This window comes from Durio zibethinus, chromosome 11 (genome assembly GCF_047325235.1).
Source record: "Durio zibethinus cultivar Kanyao isolate XHJ-2024 chromosome 11, ASM4732523v1, whole genome shotgun sequence".
Classification (NCBI taxonomy): domain Eukaryota; kingdom Viridiplantae; phylum Streptophyta; class Magnoliopsida; order Malvales; family Malvaceae; genus Durio; species Durio zibethinus.
Window position 1 is genome coordinate 26,434,062 of NC_143172.1, and position 16,004 is coordinate 26,450,065.

At 31.2% G+C, this 16,004-nt stretch overlaps 3 protein-coding genes across 5 annotated transcripts; 2 read left to right on the top strand and 1 right to left on the bottom strand.

The window, feature by feature from the left end:
• Window positions 1-3,973: 3,973 nt before the first annotated feature.
• On the bottom strand, window positions 3,974-9,645 carry LOC111289965 (CBS domain-containing protein CBSCBSPB1-like). 3 transcript variants are annotated; one of them, XM_022881334.2, is made up of 15 exons: window positions 9,358-9,645; window positions 9,135-9,271; window positions 7,826-7,994; window positions 7,312-7,444; window positions 7,050-7,220; window positions 6,816-6,894; window positions 6,573-6,686; window positions 6,358-6,424; window positions 6,090-6,195; window positions 5,937-6,004; window positions 5,616-5,725; window positions 5,400-5,533; window positions 4,924-5,009; window positions 4,741-4,830; window positions 3,974-4,408 (listed from the first exon to the last, which is right to left on the bottom strand). In XM_022881334.2, the coding sequence occupies exons 2-15, from the start codon at window positions 9,260-9,262 to the stop codon at window positions 4,223-4,225; spliced, it is 1,641 nt and encodes a 546-aa protein (XP_022737069.1). In that variant the 5' UTR covers window positions 9,263-9,271; window positions 9,358-9,645; the 3' UTR covers window positions 3,974-4,222. The 3 variants fall into 3 exon arrangements, with proteins under 3 accessions (XP_022737069.1, XP_089624647.1, XP_089624646.1); XM_089768521.1 differs by having other exon boundaries at window positions 7,826-8,068; XM_089768520.1 differs by having other exon boundaries at window positions 9,135-9,274.
• A 2,012-nt stretch (window positions 9,646-11,657) lies between these two features.
• Window positions 11,658-13,556, top strand: LOC111291392 (uncharacterized). The gene has a single exon (XM_022883087.2). It carries the CDS (start codon window positions 12,036-12,038, stop codon window positions 12,243-12,245), a length of 210 nt encoding a protein of 69 aa, XP_022738822.2. The 5' UTR covers window positions 11,658-12,035; the 3' UTR covers window positions 12,246-13,556.
• Window positions 13,014-13,556, top strand: LOC111291391 (uncharacterized). Its single transcript, XM_089768522.1, has one exon. It carries the CDS (start codon window positions 13,151-13,153, stop codon window positions 13,361-13,363), a length of 213 nt encoding a protein of 70 aa, XP_089624648.1. The 5' UTR covers window positions 13,014-13,150; the 3' UTR covers window positions 13,364-13,556.
• Window positions 13,557-16,004: the final 2,448 nt, after the last annotated feature.

Genomic DNA, 16,004 nt, shown 5'->3' on the forward strand with positions numbered 1-16,004 from the left:
TGGATTAAGCAATGGTGAAATACTCCAACATTTTCATAGGATTTTCAGTAACTTTTATGACAAATATTCTCCCTGTTTCTTCATTCACTCACTCACTCTATTGCTCAGTCACCTTTCAGCGGGGGTAAGAAAAAAAAAAAGACAAAATCGAAAATTAATTTAAAATTATAATATTTAGTTTGATTAAATTGATTTTTTTATTTGATTTGGATGAAATTCATATATTAAATATATATTAAATTTAGATATGAAAAATTAAAAAAATAAATGAAATCGAATTATATTTTTAAAATTTTTATAAAATAAAAATAGTTATTATATACAAAAATCTATTTAAATATATTAAAATTTTTATTAAAATAATATTAAAAAATAAATTTTAAAAATTAATAAATCAAATTAAATAGATAAAATTCGATTTAAATCATTTTTATTCATCAATTGGTACTGAGAAGTGTTTAGAACTTCGTGTAATATGAAGACAAGAGTGAAGAATGTGGATGACAATAGATGAGTCACGAAAATCAACATTTGGTTTTTTTATTATCAGAGAGAGACAGCGGTCATTGTGCCAACATTTAAAATAAGCATTTCCAAATCAAACAATTTTACATTATCAACTAGTTTAGTTAAAAATAGTATAAAGCAATACTATTAACTATTCATTATGTTTGACAAGAAAAAAAAAAAATTTTCAGGAAAGCATTTTTCAAACCATATTTTCAAATGATTGTCACTGATGCAAAAGCTTGTTTTTCTTTTGTTATTTTGGTGAATAGAAAATTTGTGGAAAAGTTGATCATAAAAGTATGAATGATATATTAATATTTATAAGTTATTTAAATTTGATTTAGATAAAATTTAAATTCGATTTGATTATTATTGAATCAAGTTTAAGTTCGAGTAACTCAATTTATTGATTAAGTTGAATTCGAATATTTTTATATCCAATTCGAATAACTCATAATCCTTATCAAATTTTTATATTTAAATTATTTTAATTAATAAAATATCTTAAATTTAAAAACACATAATTAAATTTTTATTAAAAATAAGAATTGAATTTATTTTTATATGTTAATCGAACTTAATCGAATGAATTCGAATAATTTAATTTTTATCTCGAGTTGAGTTTAAATTAAAAAAATAAAATTCGATCAAGTTTAAATCGAGTTTCAAATTTTAAATTTAAAATCAAATTTGAGCTCAAATTTTATATTGTATTGACTCAAATTCGATTGATTATACTCTTAACTGAAAGTAAACAGTGTGCAAAATTTGAAGACCCAAAGAGTATTTTTTACAAACAAGCAAATTTTTTTTTCTTAGCAATGGTGAAGTAATGAGAATTAATTGGGATAAAAAAAATGTAACAATTATTTCTTAATAGTGTTATGTTCTCAAATTCTAAAACAGGGAATAGTGAAACACTAAAACATTTTAGCAGACAGACAGTACATGAAATAAGAATATAAATTGAAGTAAGTGGAACCAAAAAGTTTGAAAAGCAAAATGAAATAAAGAAGATGGTGTCCCATTGCCAAGATAAAACTTCAGTTAACACCATCACTACCCTGTAATCATGGTGGCCCAAGCAAGTGCAGTACCTAATCTAATTACTTTAATCCAATTTCTTTACTTTTTTTTTTTTTCTTTAAAAAAGTTCAGTTTCTTTTGCTTTGGATAGGACAAACACCCTGCTTTATCTCTTCCACTAACAGAACATTAAATGATGTGAAAACTTGGACAAGTTTTGGTCAGTCTCATTAATCACTAATTAATTCCTAATAATTAAGCTCTAGCAGGGTGATGGAATATAAGTTTTGTTTTAATTCAAAATAATAACGAAAAATACCTCATATTAAATTTAAAAATTAATTCATTTGATTCATATAATTATAAATTTTATAAAATTTTATTTTTTTTATCTTTGTATTGTTAAAAAAAAAAACTTATGAATTGAGCTGACGGTATTGTTGATATAAAGTAAGAGTTTTAAACCTCTAATTCAAATTAAATACTTAGTATGTTACTGTTCAATCATCAAAGTGTAATGCATGTGATGCATGTTATAATCTTTAAAGCTTTGGAATAATTTCAGATTTGATGTAACATACACTACTTCACTTTTCTCTCGCTCGCTAATGGGGGAGAGCTCATAAAGTATAGATTTTAGATAATTGGAGACAGCTAAGGTAAAGGCGTGTTTGGTCCTTTCAGCCTTTTTCACAGTTCCATGGGCTAGGGTAGAGGCCCCCAGAGGAATCTGGTCTTTCAACAAGATAAGTAACCATGGGTGCTTCCCACCAAAAAATTATGTGCTCTGCGTCACTACTTTCTCGCTTAGAGACTAACGAATGTGGAAAACCACTGCATTTTTTATTCTTCTTTTGCTCCAAGAAGCCGACTAAAAGGAACTGAAAAAAAAAAAGTCAAAATATTATACTACAAGACCCAAAATCAGGCTTTCAAAGGAGACAAGAACTGAGCCAACTACAGCTTGAATAGGCTCAAATTGGACCCACAAACCGACGCTGAAACTTATGTGCTCTGCTTCAACCCTAAAAAAAGAAAAGAAATCTTGTGGTCGATGTACCATTCTTCTTCAAGACTAAAACTCAAATCCTTCGTTTCTACAATTTACTTTCTTACTGCTTAATGTTGGATTTTCGTGTTTATGGCGATGGCGATCTGTCATGTTGGATTTTCGAGAGAACCTGTTGGACACCACAAATGGTGTCTTGGGTTTCTGGCACTCAGCCTTTTTCTTGAGGTTTTTGTTTTTATTTCAATTTTTGTTGTTTTATTTCATTTGGGAAGAATTACCTCATTTTACCGTGTTATCTTACCTTGTTCAAGGTCAAATTATTCGTTTAAATTAAAAAATTTATTCAAATTTTGAAAGAAATTAAATAAAAATTTATAACTCATTAAATAAATTTAAACATAACTTTTAGATTTATTAACCGAACTTTAAATAAAATATTTAAAATTAAACCACACTATTGTTCCACGGGTCCTTGTTTTTCAAATAATTATTTCTTTTTTATCTGCAAACAATTAGTATAAGTCAACCATGCAAGATTAATAAAGTAGTGAGGGAGTGGATTGAAGAATTGAAATGTACAATAACAAAGATAAAAGATAAGACACTGATATCAATAATATTATATATTATTTAAAATATTCATATATATTATATATGGAGAGAAAAGATTATTCAAAAATAAAAAAAATATAAAAATAAGTATATGAATTGATTAAAGAAGTTGTTAGAATTTGATTATATAAATTGTATTTGATTGCTATTAAATCAATTAACAAGATTTTATGTGATGCATGAAATATAGATAAAATTATATTGCATAATAATTAGAATATGATTTGATTATATATCTGAAGTGTATATATTGTAACAATTTTATTGCTTCTTTTAAGTAAATAAAATATAACTTATTCAAAAAAAAGTATTTAAAATTAAAATTCAAGTCGATCTAATCTAAATTAACATATATATATTTTATTTATATACATATATAAATTAAAAAGTTTTACATATTTTATTAAACTTAATTTTTATTTTTATATAATTTTTATTTTTAATTTTAGTTTATGTATATAAATTGAATTTGATTTCATTAAATTTAATTTAATCAAATTTTTAATTTTTTATTATATATATTTAATTTAATAATAAATTAAAATTTTATTTTTTAATTTAAACTAAACTTAAAAATATTTTGAAATTTAAAACCCTATCAAACCTAAATAAATATATAAATTATTACTAATAAACATGAAACGGCTACTTTCCGTCCAATTCACACTCACCCAACATGCCGCCAGAGCTGTCATTGGTACAGTCCTACATTAACACGTTTTATCGATGGTTTGGTTTACGTCGTAAAGATGCAATGAATTAAACCAATTTTGTCAAAGGCTTTGGACTTTAAAGATTGTAAACAGGAAAGGCTTGGAACATGAAAATCTGAAGCAAATTGTATTTCATCAAATGCTACTGTTTATTTTCTTATACAGGGTGATTCCACCCTTCACTAAGTTGCAAAACTTTCAGAGATAAATAATCATGGATACAACCACAGTTCAACATTGTAAGCAGCAACCAAGTTGACCCAACAATGTAGGGAAAGAAATCAAGCACGGGGAGTGCCTCCAGGCTAAACCCAAGTTGACTACTCGGTCTAAGTGAAGTTTAACAATGCTAATTCCCGGCTTTCCTCAAGTATGCTAACAAGCTAAGCCCAGCAACAACTGCAGCTCCTGCTGCTACAGCACTGTATGCAGCAGCCCATGCATCAGACTGAGCATAATCCAAGCTTCCCGAACCCGAGCCAGAACCCCTTCGACGACTTTGTGTTCCTGAATAATCTAAATGCAATCTCAAACCCTGCAAAATCATCAATCGGTTGTCTCAACTTAATTGAGATGGACAAATCCAATGAGGTTTTCACTACTACGAATAAGATGCTAACTTTACAACTCTCACTGATATGCTTGGGAACTTAAAATGATCAAATCTGCAAGACAGATTAGACCTTTCAAGGTTCCAATCCAATTAAGAAGAAAAAAAAAAAAGAAATAATTAAAAGGCTTAAGTATAAGAAAAGCCCCTGAAGTAATGTTCAATAATCATCTAAGGTCCTATCATTTTATTTCAATCAATTGAGCTCTCGAACATCTATTTTCACCCATCCATATAAAGACACAGTCCAATCATACCTTCCAACCAACTAATTTTGCATGCTCCACAGCCGCTGCAAGATCATTGTCTGATGCCAATACAACTTTGTCATGGTCTTCATCTTCATACTGCAATAATATGCCCCCCAATTAGCATGGAGTAATAAAAATTAAATACCCAAGTAATCATCATATGAATAAATTCTTTTTCTAAAAGCCCACCAGAATTTGAGGCACGCTGTTTCTATCTATGTCATCATCCAGTCTCTGAAGGATTGCAGTTATCAGATCTGTCAAACTCCGTGTATCTGTATACAGAAGCAACAAGCAAAAAACCTATTAAATACAACCTTTCTAGAGGTACAAATGCAGGGTGTTGAAGAAGTATTAGATCCCTCCTATAATACCCAGCAATTCTGGAAAATGCAACTGCCTACCCACCAGAAAAGTGCTCACTTTAGCACCACTGACCAATTGTAAATCACACATAGATATTAAGCATAAGGTTAGAATTTGAAAAAAAAAAATAAAGGATCAATTCTTGAAGCTAGTGTCATTCCAAAGTTAACTTGGTTTTGGTTAGGTTGCACAAATTAACAAGTGAAAAGACAACCAACACTTGCACAATTGCCACATGCAAAACAAAAGACCACATATTCATGGAGGTGCCTAGCTCAAAAATAGAAGCAATAGCTTACCACAAGTAAATCTATGCATTCGGCCCCTTTTATCTTGTATTTTGAAACCAAATGTATTTGGCATACTGGATGAAGGATAAGGAAGAGATCTCCCTGTCTCTGCTCCTTCAGAAGCCAGCTTCAATGAATTATCACTGAAACATCACTATCAATAAGTTAGTAAACATTATGGCACAAGTCTCAACTATATAATCAGAGAAACATCAACATAACAACCTTCGCGTCTCATCATCATCTTCATGGGTGGGTAAGGCCATTGCAGAATCCCAAAACTTCTGCATCATTGTTGTGGCAGCCTCATTATTGATTCCAGAAGTACTCCCAACCTAGTTATTGAAGAAAATGATGAGACCATAACAAAAACATCACGAATTGCCATGGGAAATAAAAAAATTGTATTCTTCTTAGAATTCTCATATCCATCTCCATAAATATTTAAACAAGTTTTTTAAGTGCTTCGGAATAATTATTCATACGCTACAGCACTTATCCTGTAAGACTACTTTAAGAACATCATAGTCTTAGAATGATACTTACTTGACTTACTGTGGCTACGGCGGCATGAGTAATGTGGAGTACATCAAGAACAGCAACTATCTCTCCATCTGCATCCAACAACAGAAACTTATTAAGAACTAGTTCAATATACATACAACACAATATTCTTTCCAATGTAGCAACTCATATCACCTCTATTTACCACAGGAAGGTGTAAAAATTTCCCATCATGCATGGTATGCAAAGCATCAACAATTGGTGTGTCAACTGTTGCGCATTCTGGGTTAGGAGTCATGACCTACACATCAAATCAAAAGTAAAATGCCTAGAACTGAAGAACGTGCTTATTATAGAGGTTAAAAATAGATGAGCTGCTACTAAAGTTTATAAGGTCAAGTCATAAGAATAAAATTCTGTTGACATGAAAAGAAAAAAAAAAGATCCAAAAAGAGGTAAATACCTTCTCCACTAGAGTAGTCTCTGGAGGCAGATTTTGTGCTATTACCCGCATCAATATATCCTTTGAACTGTCAGAAATTCAAAGGCATAAGTTAGAATATATGCCAATGAAACTGTAACAATTAAAATAATAAAAACAGATTGACAATACTCCTTCCCTCCCTCAGCTACTTATTGAACAATGTTGAATTGCAATTTGATTCCAAAGAGACTTACGTTAGAATCCCACGTGGTTTGTTTTCAACTGTCACAACTGCAGAGCTTAATCGAGATTCAAGCATCTTTTTTGCAGACGCTAAAACTGTGTCATCTGGTGAAACTGTTACAATCCTGACAGATGGGCATGATGTTAAGCAAAGCTACTCATAATATCATGCATGAACAAACTATCATTAACAAAGGTTGAATAAAGGACCAAATAGATATATATATATATATATATAAGAAAGTATTACCTACTTTGGATTGTCTGTAATAATAGTAGACAGTGAGGGCCTGAACATACGCTCTCGAAGTGTCTCAATGAACGTGTTCTGACCTGCATATCGGCCCAAAAGATAGCATAGACTTAAAACTGGTGTGCTGATAGCTAAACTAAAAACAAATAATGAATGATACAAGGACCAAAATTTAAAGAGTAAACTGCACAAGAAACAACTCCATTGAAGACAAAAGAAAACATGATCCACCAACCAGAAAAAGATGTTCCCCAATTTTTTTCTACACCTTCAACAGCTGCAGCAATAGCTTTTCCCTTTTCAGCTGCCCTTTCCATTCGAGCAATAGCATCATACAAACACTTGGCTATATCGAGCAAAGCAATGACTTCCCCATTCTCTACAACAGGCAAGTGCCTAAATTTTCCTGTTTAGAATGATACCATAACAACATTAGAGGGTAAGATATGAGAATATTTATCACATAAAAGGGTGGAAGTCCATCATAAAAGGCCAACCTTGCACCATCTTCTGGAGTGCCTCCACAGCAAGAGTGTCAGAAAGAACAAATACAGGGTTCTTAGTCATTACTTTGGAAACTGGTGTCTCCTCTAGATTAAGCTCCCGAGCAATCACTCTTATTGCTATGTCCTTCAGACATTAAAAAAATCCATAAATAAGAGACATCATAGTTGTCAGATTAAGCTCCCAAGCAATCACTTTTATTGCTATGTCCTTCAGACATAAAAAAAATCATAAATAAGAGACATCATAGTTGTTATAGTTCACTAAAGTTCTGAATGCAGTGAGCATGCAAGCCACTCCCCACCCTAGTGGGGCCAAAAGAATAAATAAATAATAAGAAAGGGCGTTCTTCATGCAAATGTCAATCCAAAATGACAGAGAAAGCATGGCCAAAGTCCTATGATATCATATCAGAGTGAAGAAATTAATTTCATGTAGTTGTCTGCACTTGTTTTGAGATTTACATGTAAAGAAATTTGTTAAAGTCAATGAGGATATCAGTCATACCTTGTCTGTGAGGATCCCACAAAGTAATGCATTAGAGTCAGTAAGCAATAACGCATCAACCCTACGAGCAACCATCCTACGGCAAGCCTCATAAATGCTTGTACTTTCAGGTACTGTCAGGGCCTTTGACAGCCGCAACCTCTTCACAGTACGCTCTCCAGCTAGTCCCCTTTCCACATGCAAGTTGAAACAAAAAGTTCCATTACTACTTCTTTCACAATGAAATGTTACATTTGTTCGAATCTGTAACCATTTGTCATCACTAATTTGACAGAATGTACACATTTAAAACATGAATTTTCACAAATTATTACCAACAGCTTTGAATTTTCACCAAGTAGCAAGATTAATAGGAAATAAATGTACATGGCTAACTGTATTTACAAGTAGCAGCTTCTATTCTTCCAGAATTAAAAATTCAAAGAAAGAGGCCAGTCTCAAGAGTGTGAACATATTTTAAAGCAAAATGAAGGTTCATGTTTAAAGCAGTGCAACTAAAGAGAAACACATATTGAAGTACCTATGTTAGACACATATCCGTGTGCACATCCATAATAATATGAGAGCATAGCCCTCCAAATATAAGGGAAAAAATTTAATGCCCCTATGTTGGACATGTTGCCAAGCAACATAGGTAACACACATACAAGGTAAAGAGGAAAAGGAAGATAATGGTTGTAAATCCCATCATATTCAATATAACTGTCCATATCCATTCCTTTATGAAAAAGCATAAACATTTCTAAAGAATCATCTGGAAACAATTGACAAATTTTCCAACTGGTAGTTTCATAGTAGTTAAGATAATGTAAGAAGTAGCAATTAGATTCCTTTCTTTCAAAAACAACTGGGAAAAAAAACTAGCTATATAATTAATAGCCTTTATCTAGACTTGGCAATTCATGTATTCATATTATACAAAATATTAAAATTTGTGTATTCATACCGTGTTTTACACGAAAATTACATTTCATACGAAAACATGATACACAATTTTTTTGTTTTGTTAAACCTATATATAGTTATTACTAAACTTTTAAGCTGTGTCACTTTTATATCCTATTTTTGTATGGTTTTCTTCTTGTGTCACCCTGTAATATTTTACATTGAAAGGTCTACCTTTATCAATATATTCAAATTCAATCATTCTTTTTTCTTAATAAAACTTCAACAAACTAAGTCGTGCCTTCTACACATTACAAAAATTTTCTTTATCAAAAACTTCAATAATTCTTCAAAATTCAAATCAAATTACTATGTTTTAAAAATGATAAAAAACGAAACATAAGATTTGAAATGAAAAACTTACAAAGGACGAGAAGATGATAAGAGTTTTCGGCCAGAGTCGGAACCTCCATTCTCCGATGTTTTTTTCTTCGACGATGACAAGTTTCCCATTGATAAACTTCGCCTCGAGGAACCGCTTTGACTTGCCATCTCCAATCCCTGCTGAAACGCATGGAATTTTCAATTTTCTCATAATGAAGAAATAACGAATAAAAACAAATTAATAAAACAAATCAACAACGAACCAGAATTAGAAACTTATTTGATTTCTATGTCAAATCCGGAGACTTCAATTAAATCGCTAAAACCTCTTAAAATTGCAGCTCGATTTATTAATTAAACAGTTCGAGAAGAGGTGAAGCGGGAAAATCAAGCGATTGGGACAAAAAGGCACAGAAGATTCTCGGCTTCCAAAAAGCGATAGAAAGTTTTTCAAGCGTTGAGATTTCGAAGAGAAAAAGGAACAATCGTCGGTCGGGAATTCTATCGGGAAAGTTTGGATTTTCCCGGGAAAACGCACCCGACCGGAAGGCGGAGAGGGAATAAAGAATCGTTAAGAAAACCCTAAGAATGGGAAAGCGTATACAAATTTGTGGAAATAAACCAATCAGATTCTTCCACGTGGGGTATATTAACTGATATTGCTCCGATTTAACGGGATTTTGTGAGGTTTCCAATTTTCGCGAAGGCGGTTTGAATTTTCTGATTGTAGTTGTATTACGTAAATAGAGTTAATTACAGTAATTACAACTTTGACCTTACAGTATCTTTTTATAGGGTGTAATTAATTAACAATTTGTTTTTATTATTTTGATTTTTTAAAAAATATTAAAAATTAATTTTCATAAATTTATTAACTCGAACATAAATAAATTTAATTGAAACTATTCAAAAAAATATTAAACAAAACCAACAAAATTTTACGTTAAAAAAATTAACCTTTTTTATATCTTTTCTTTTATTTTTTAATAATAAAATGGTGATTTCTTCTCTCAAATTTCATAGTGAAGACATTGAAATCAACTATATAATACATAATTTTTTGCAATCAAACGTTGTCAATTTTGATAATTAATATTTTAAATATTTTATTGAACTACATTCTTATAAAAAATATATTTATAAATATTTTAATATTTTTTATATTTTAATTAATTAATTAATTAACCGTAGTAAGTATATTTTAATCCATGATCATATATCACGCGAGAGCCCATCTTATTTGACTTGGTAATTTAATTAATTAAAGCATGATAATAATGTTCGTCTAATTGACAGTGCAAAAATTATTGTTATATATTAGTTTTTTATATAAGATCATAAAGAAAGAGAACATTTGATGAAAAATTCATAAATATTTTTATTTATATTTATTTATTAAATTTAATAAATGAATATAAATAATATTTTGAATTTATTAATTAAATAAATAAATTATAAATATAATAAAATTCGTTTATGTTTAATCTATTTAAAAAAAATTAATAAAATGGTTGTTAAATAGTTGGTGAACGAGTTTGATTTTATTTATTTATTTATATTCGTTTATTAAATTTAATAATTAATTATAAATAATATTTTACAATTCACTCTTTAAATAATTAAATTATAAATATAATAAAATTTATTCATATTTAATTTGTTTACGTTTTTTAGAATTATATGTTGCTGACGCCTGAGATTCAAATAATTTGTTGTTTACTTGTTTTTGTCCTTTACATCTAAGGATTAGACTTCATTTTCCATTTAGTTAATATTTTTTTTCCAATAGAATATGAAAAAACTTAAATAAAATTTTTAAGATGAAGTTTGTGAAAATTTTAATATAAATAATTTAATTAAAATTTTAATAAAAAATTTAAATTAATAAATTGATAGAGTTAAATGAAAAAATTAATAATATGTATAAAAAATTATTAAAAATATCATTTATAATTTAAATTTGATCAATATTTATTCAACAGTAAAAATTTTATCAAAATTTATACTAAAAGGGACTATCTAAAAATATATTAACATTTATTTTTTTCAAAATTTATACGATTAATTTATGTAACAAAATATTTTAATCTATTAATTTTTATTTTAATTTAATTATTTTTAATAAAAATTTCACCAATTTCACTTAGGACTTTCTCATCTGAACAGTAATCCAACCAAGTGCACCTTGCTGCTTATCTCCATCAATGTTGCCGGTACCTGTTGCCTTGTCAACATTTCCTTTGCCACAGCACCCAAGCACACAAGTAGCAAATTACACATATATATGACTTCCAAGGTTCAGCCGATCATGCAAAACTTCGATCAGCCAATGGCAGGCCTCTTAAGTCTTAACTCTTACTGCGCAAATCCCATTTCCTGACTAACAACAGCCCATTAGAGCCAATGGAGAAGGCTTGATTTTGAATTTTCAATACAATGGACAGATGCTTAACGCAATTGGATAGCCTTGATTTGTCACCATTCAGTGGATATGCATTTCTTTGAACGAAAGAAAAGAGACCTTTGCGTAAGAAATTTGTCCTAACGTGCAAGATTCTGATCAGACTCAAAGTAGGGAAGAAATTTACTAGTGTTGCTTGCCTGTGCCTGCCAATGAATGGTGTTGGGATGCCATACATGCCTTAATGCTTTCATTGAAAGCAAAGAATTTCTTCATATAAGGAGCCTCAACCAGTCCTCTGATCTGTGAAAAACTTTGGGTGTCTCTAGGATTTCAATATTCAAAGCGTCCCAAAGCAAAAGTATCAAACTAGCTATAGGGTTATTGTAGAGGGTCCCATGTCACTTTTGCATAGCAAACAAACCTGACATCAAGCTCTTACAATATGCTTATAATTATGTTCCATTGCATTCTTGGAAGCATTCCTGATTGTCAAGTCTCAGTGACACTGTTGCAGCAAAGTTCGGGTCAGGGTCAGCAATGGTGGATTGGGCGCCAATTCTGATAGGGCTATTGCTCTTCATACTTCTCTCCCCTGGTCTCCTCTTCCAGCTTCCAGGGAACACCAGGGCAGTGGAATTTGGCAACTTCAAAACAAATGGGAAAGCCATTGTGATCCACACTCTCCTCTTTTTTGGTCTCTTCACAATCCTCATTTTGGCAGTCGGCATCCATATCTACCTTGGCTAATTTTCGTATGCACAATCCAAACACACCAATGATCATCCAATGAGACCTTGGTTTGACACTATATTTTATTTTTTTAAAATTCTTTTCTATGTAGTAATCTGATAGTGTTCTAATTGCCCCTTTGGGATTTCATTACATCTGCCATATGTAGAAACTGCACGGTAATTCTTTGTTCTGGTTTCACAATGTCATTTCTTGATGGTTGAACTGCTTCCTTTTGATAATGGACATTGCACCAAATTAAGATATTTTGGCATAGTCATGTTAATTTTTTTTTCATTTGTAAAATTGGCCATTTGTGGTAATAATCGAAATTTATGGAGTTTCTTATTAACTTGCTATTTATTATCATTTTCTTTTTATTTTTTATTTCAGGGAAGGGATTCAAAATTGCTTTTTGAGCGAAAAATATATACAATTAATATTTAATCAAAATTTTAAGTGCAATCTATTAACCTTATCCAATAAATTCAAACTCATGCCTAATTTTAAAAACAGTTTTACTGATAAACATTAAAAATTTAGAGAGATTCGTAATTTGGTAGGCAGTATTTAAGAGTAAAAATTTGTGTTAAAATGATTTTAAAGGCCAAAACTTTAGTACAACTAATAAGCAAATCTTTTTTTTTTACTATTGTTCGAATTACTACTTCACCACCTTTAAGAAACCCAAGATAATCGCAGCCGTTGAAATCAGAAAATGGGGAGATGGCTTACACGTTTATTTGTCGTGTCGCGGTACCCGAGAAGAATCCAATATGGATGCAAACTGTCCCGTTTTGTCTTGTTCTTTCTCTCATTACACTTTTTTTTAGTTTTTCTTTTTCCAAAAGCTGCACGTTCTCTTTGTACTTTCTCCTTTTCTTCTTCTTCTGGCAAGAAACAAGAAACAGAGGAGGGGGCTAATGGCAGATTGGGGTCCTGTCTTAGTAGCGACAGTGCTGTTCGTTTTGCTGTGTGCTGGACTTTTGTTTCAGATACCTGGTAGGAACAAGGTTGTCGAGTTTGGGAACATGCAAACCGGTGGAGCTTCCATTCTCGTGCATGCTGTTATCTACTTTGGTCTCATTACTATCTTTTGTATTGCCATTGGAGTTCACATCTACGCTTCCCAATGATCCAGATTTTGCATCCTTACTTTCTCATTTCCATGGGTTCTTTTTTTTATTATTATTATGTTCTTGTTGTTGGTTTATCTTTATTTGTAATCATGGAAGCCATGTTTTATGTAGTTGATCTGTGAAATGGTTTTGGGTTTAGAACTTTAGATCCAATGAACCATATTATTTTCCTTGTGGAGTTTATGATTTACATTTTTGCTATGTTCTGGGTGCATTATCTTAATGCCTGTCTATAAAACTGATGGATTTGGTCTGTACAGACAATGATTTACGGCCGTTTTCAAGGGAATCTGAACATTTGATGTGATTACGACTCTGCCATCTGCTTTGTATGTCCTGTGAAGAAGGATCATATGCATGCTCCACAAGTATCAACTTAGGTTGGACTTGGGGGAGGCAAAAGTTGAGTAATTCATCATAAAATTGGACTGAGATAAACAGTTCTAGACTTCTAGTTTGAGCTAGCCTAAAATGATTGGGCTTAGGAGTGAGCAAAGCTTCGTTTAATTTTCAAGAGCCTGTGGTCTGCTCAATAATGGACTGTCCAATTATACTTCATTGACAAAGGCCAAGGCCAATGAGAGAATGGCTAAGGTTGCATTAGGAAAATGGCATTTTAGTGCTGTACTTCAATGCTGTGAGAAGAAAAGGGATTTTCATTCGCTTTCAAATGAAGTTTAGTAATGTTTCGATGGATGGTTCATTATGCTTCCTTTCAAATGAGGTCTAAAATGTTTGAATGAATTGTGCAGTGTTAATAAGAATTTAAATTTAAATTTAATTGATTTATTTCGTAATTTTTAAGATCTAACATCTAACACGTACAATTTCTTTTCTTATTTAAAAGTATTTTTATTTAAAAAAAGGTAAAGAGAAAAGAATGAGATTCGTAACGCACTTTTCTTTTTCTCTTTTAGTGATATCAGCAAGTTGGTCCTCAGCCACAACACTTTCGTTTTGTAAAAAAAAAAAAAAAAAAAAGTGGGAGGTAGAAACTGAAAGTGGAAACATTGAGGTTAAGCAACCCCACATATCAAAATCCCTAATGCTGAATGGTTGATCCACGAACAATTGCTCCTTTACAAAGCCCATTACGGTTTCTTTTTCCTTCTTTCTGATAAGCCAAAAGTGATCAACAGGTTGATCTTTCAAGTTTTATTCCTACTTTCAATTAAATGATCATTTTAAATATAATACGAGGATATAATATAAAAATAATATAATTTTTCATATATTAAATATGAATTTAACATGTATCATATATGAGATATATAAATATAAATATGTAAATTATCAAATATACTTTCAACCCTAAGCTTCATAAGATTCCTTAAATTTTATACGATAGAGCAAAGACTCAAACGTGAATTAATCATCAGAAATGGGACGTTCAAAGGTTTTGAGCAATAAAAATTATAGTGGGGTTTCACTAGGCTGGAAGATATCATCAGACTTTATTTACCTTCAAACCCAGTTTACAACTGATATTTCGACACCTGTCTCCCCACGTTTTCAAAAACTCCAAACATTTTTTCATTTCAAAAAGGGCATCATGATGAGATCACTAGCTTTTAAACTTTTAATCCACCTCCAGTCACAATTCCCATCCAACATCCCAATCAATCAACTTTACATAACAGGTGTTGGTCTCTCCTTGGAGGCAATAGAATCATAGATTGTACCATGATCCATACGTGTCGAACACCCAAGATATTGTTAGTGAAAAAGCATAGCAGGGAACTATTGCTTGCCCTATCTCCGGCCTCCACATTGTTCGACATAGATTGCCCGTTGTACCAGGTAATTAATAATCACCAAATAGCTATCACTAGCCAGCGCTGGAGGTTGACCGCTAGTTCATAGATGCGCCTGTCAAGCATATCATGGACTAGGCATGCTTCATTTCGTTCACCTCCCTCTCAAATCATCTTAAAAGCATCTTTTTTTTAATCCAATGTCGTCATCTCTATTTTCTGTAAGGACATTAAGGGTAGGGTTTTCAACATTGCTTGTATATGAACACACAATGGTTATAGTAATACTAGTATATATTCAAAGCATTAATCTAATCGGATTGCTGTGAGTAATTGCATGTGAGTGAAAATTAATTCTACTAAAGCAGATGAAAATGTTTATATTCGTACATAGGTATGCAGAAACAAGCATTGTTTGCTAAATTTTTACCTGGTAATGATGTGGCTCTTGGTACATATACGTGTATTTATGGATTCGATTTAACTAATTTGAGATTTATTTTAGTGTTATTTTTTTTATATATAGAAACAACGAACTTATAACGTGACATAAAGGTATTGTTTACTCCAACATTATATTATGTGTTAGAGAAATTATAACTTAGGCTTATGCTAAATTAAGGTTTTATTTCTTTGATATTTCTAGAATAAGGGTTATATACTTTAATGAATCCCATTGAAAAGTTGCCAAGTCCATCCTTCTCTCTTAACATTTGTGCTTTAATGGTAAAGATTAGCCAAATAGACATCTAGCAGGAAAAGCTAAGCCCTTTTATGCCTATGTTTTTTTTGGTTTAGTTGGGAGGGGGGGTCCGGCTAGAACTGAGGTACAAGAAAGTCGAGAATTTGGAAATTTAATGAAGATGCATGTCAAACAAAACAAA

Excerpts from the sequence above, each read along its gene's own strand:
- LOC111291391 (XM_089768522.1), top strand. The coding sequence starts at position 13,151 with ATGGCAGATTGGGGTCCTGTCTTAGTAGCGACAGTGCTGTTCGTTTTG.
- LOC111291392 (XM_022883087.2), top strand. The coding sequence starts at position 12,036 with ATGGTGGATTGGGCGCCAATTCTGATAGGGCTATTGCTCTTCATACTT.
- LOC111289965 (XM_022881334.2), bottom strand. The coding sequence starts at position 9,262 with ATGGCAAGTCAAAGCGGTTCCTCGAGGCGAAGTTTATCAATGGGAAAC. Across the intron at positions 7,995-9,134 it reads TTATCATCTTCTCGTCCTTT|GGGACTAGCTGGAGAGCGTA; the intron begins GTAAGTTTTTCA and ends GCATGTGGAAAG. Across the intron at positions 6,425-6,572 it reads AAACCACGTGGGATTCTAAC|TTCAAAGGATATATTGATGC; the intron begins GTAAGTCTCTTT and ends AATTTCTGACAG.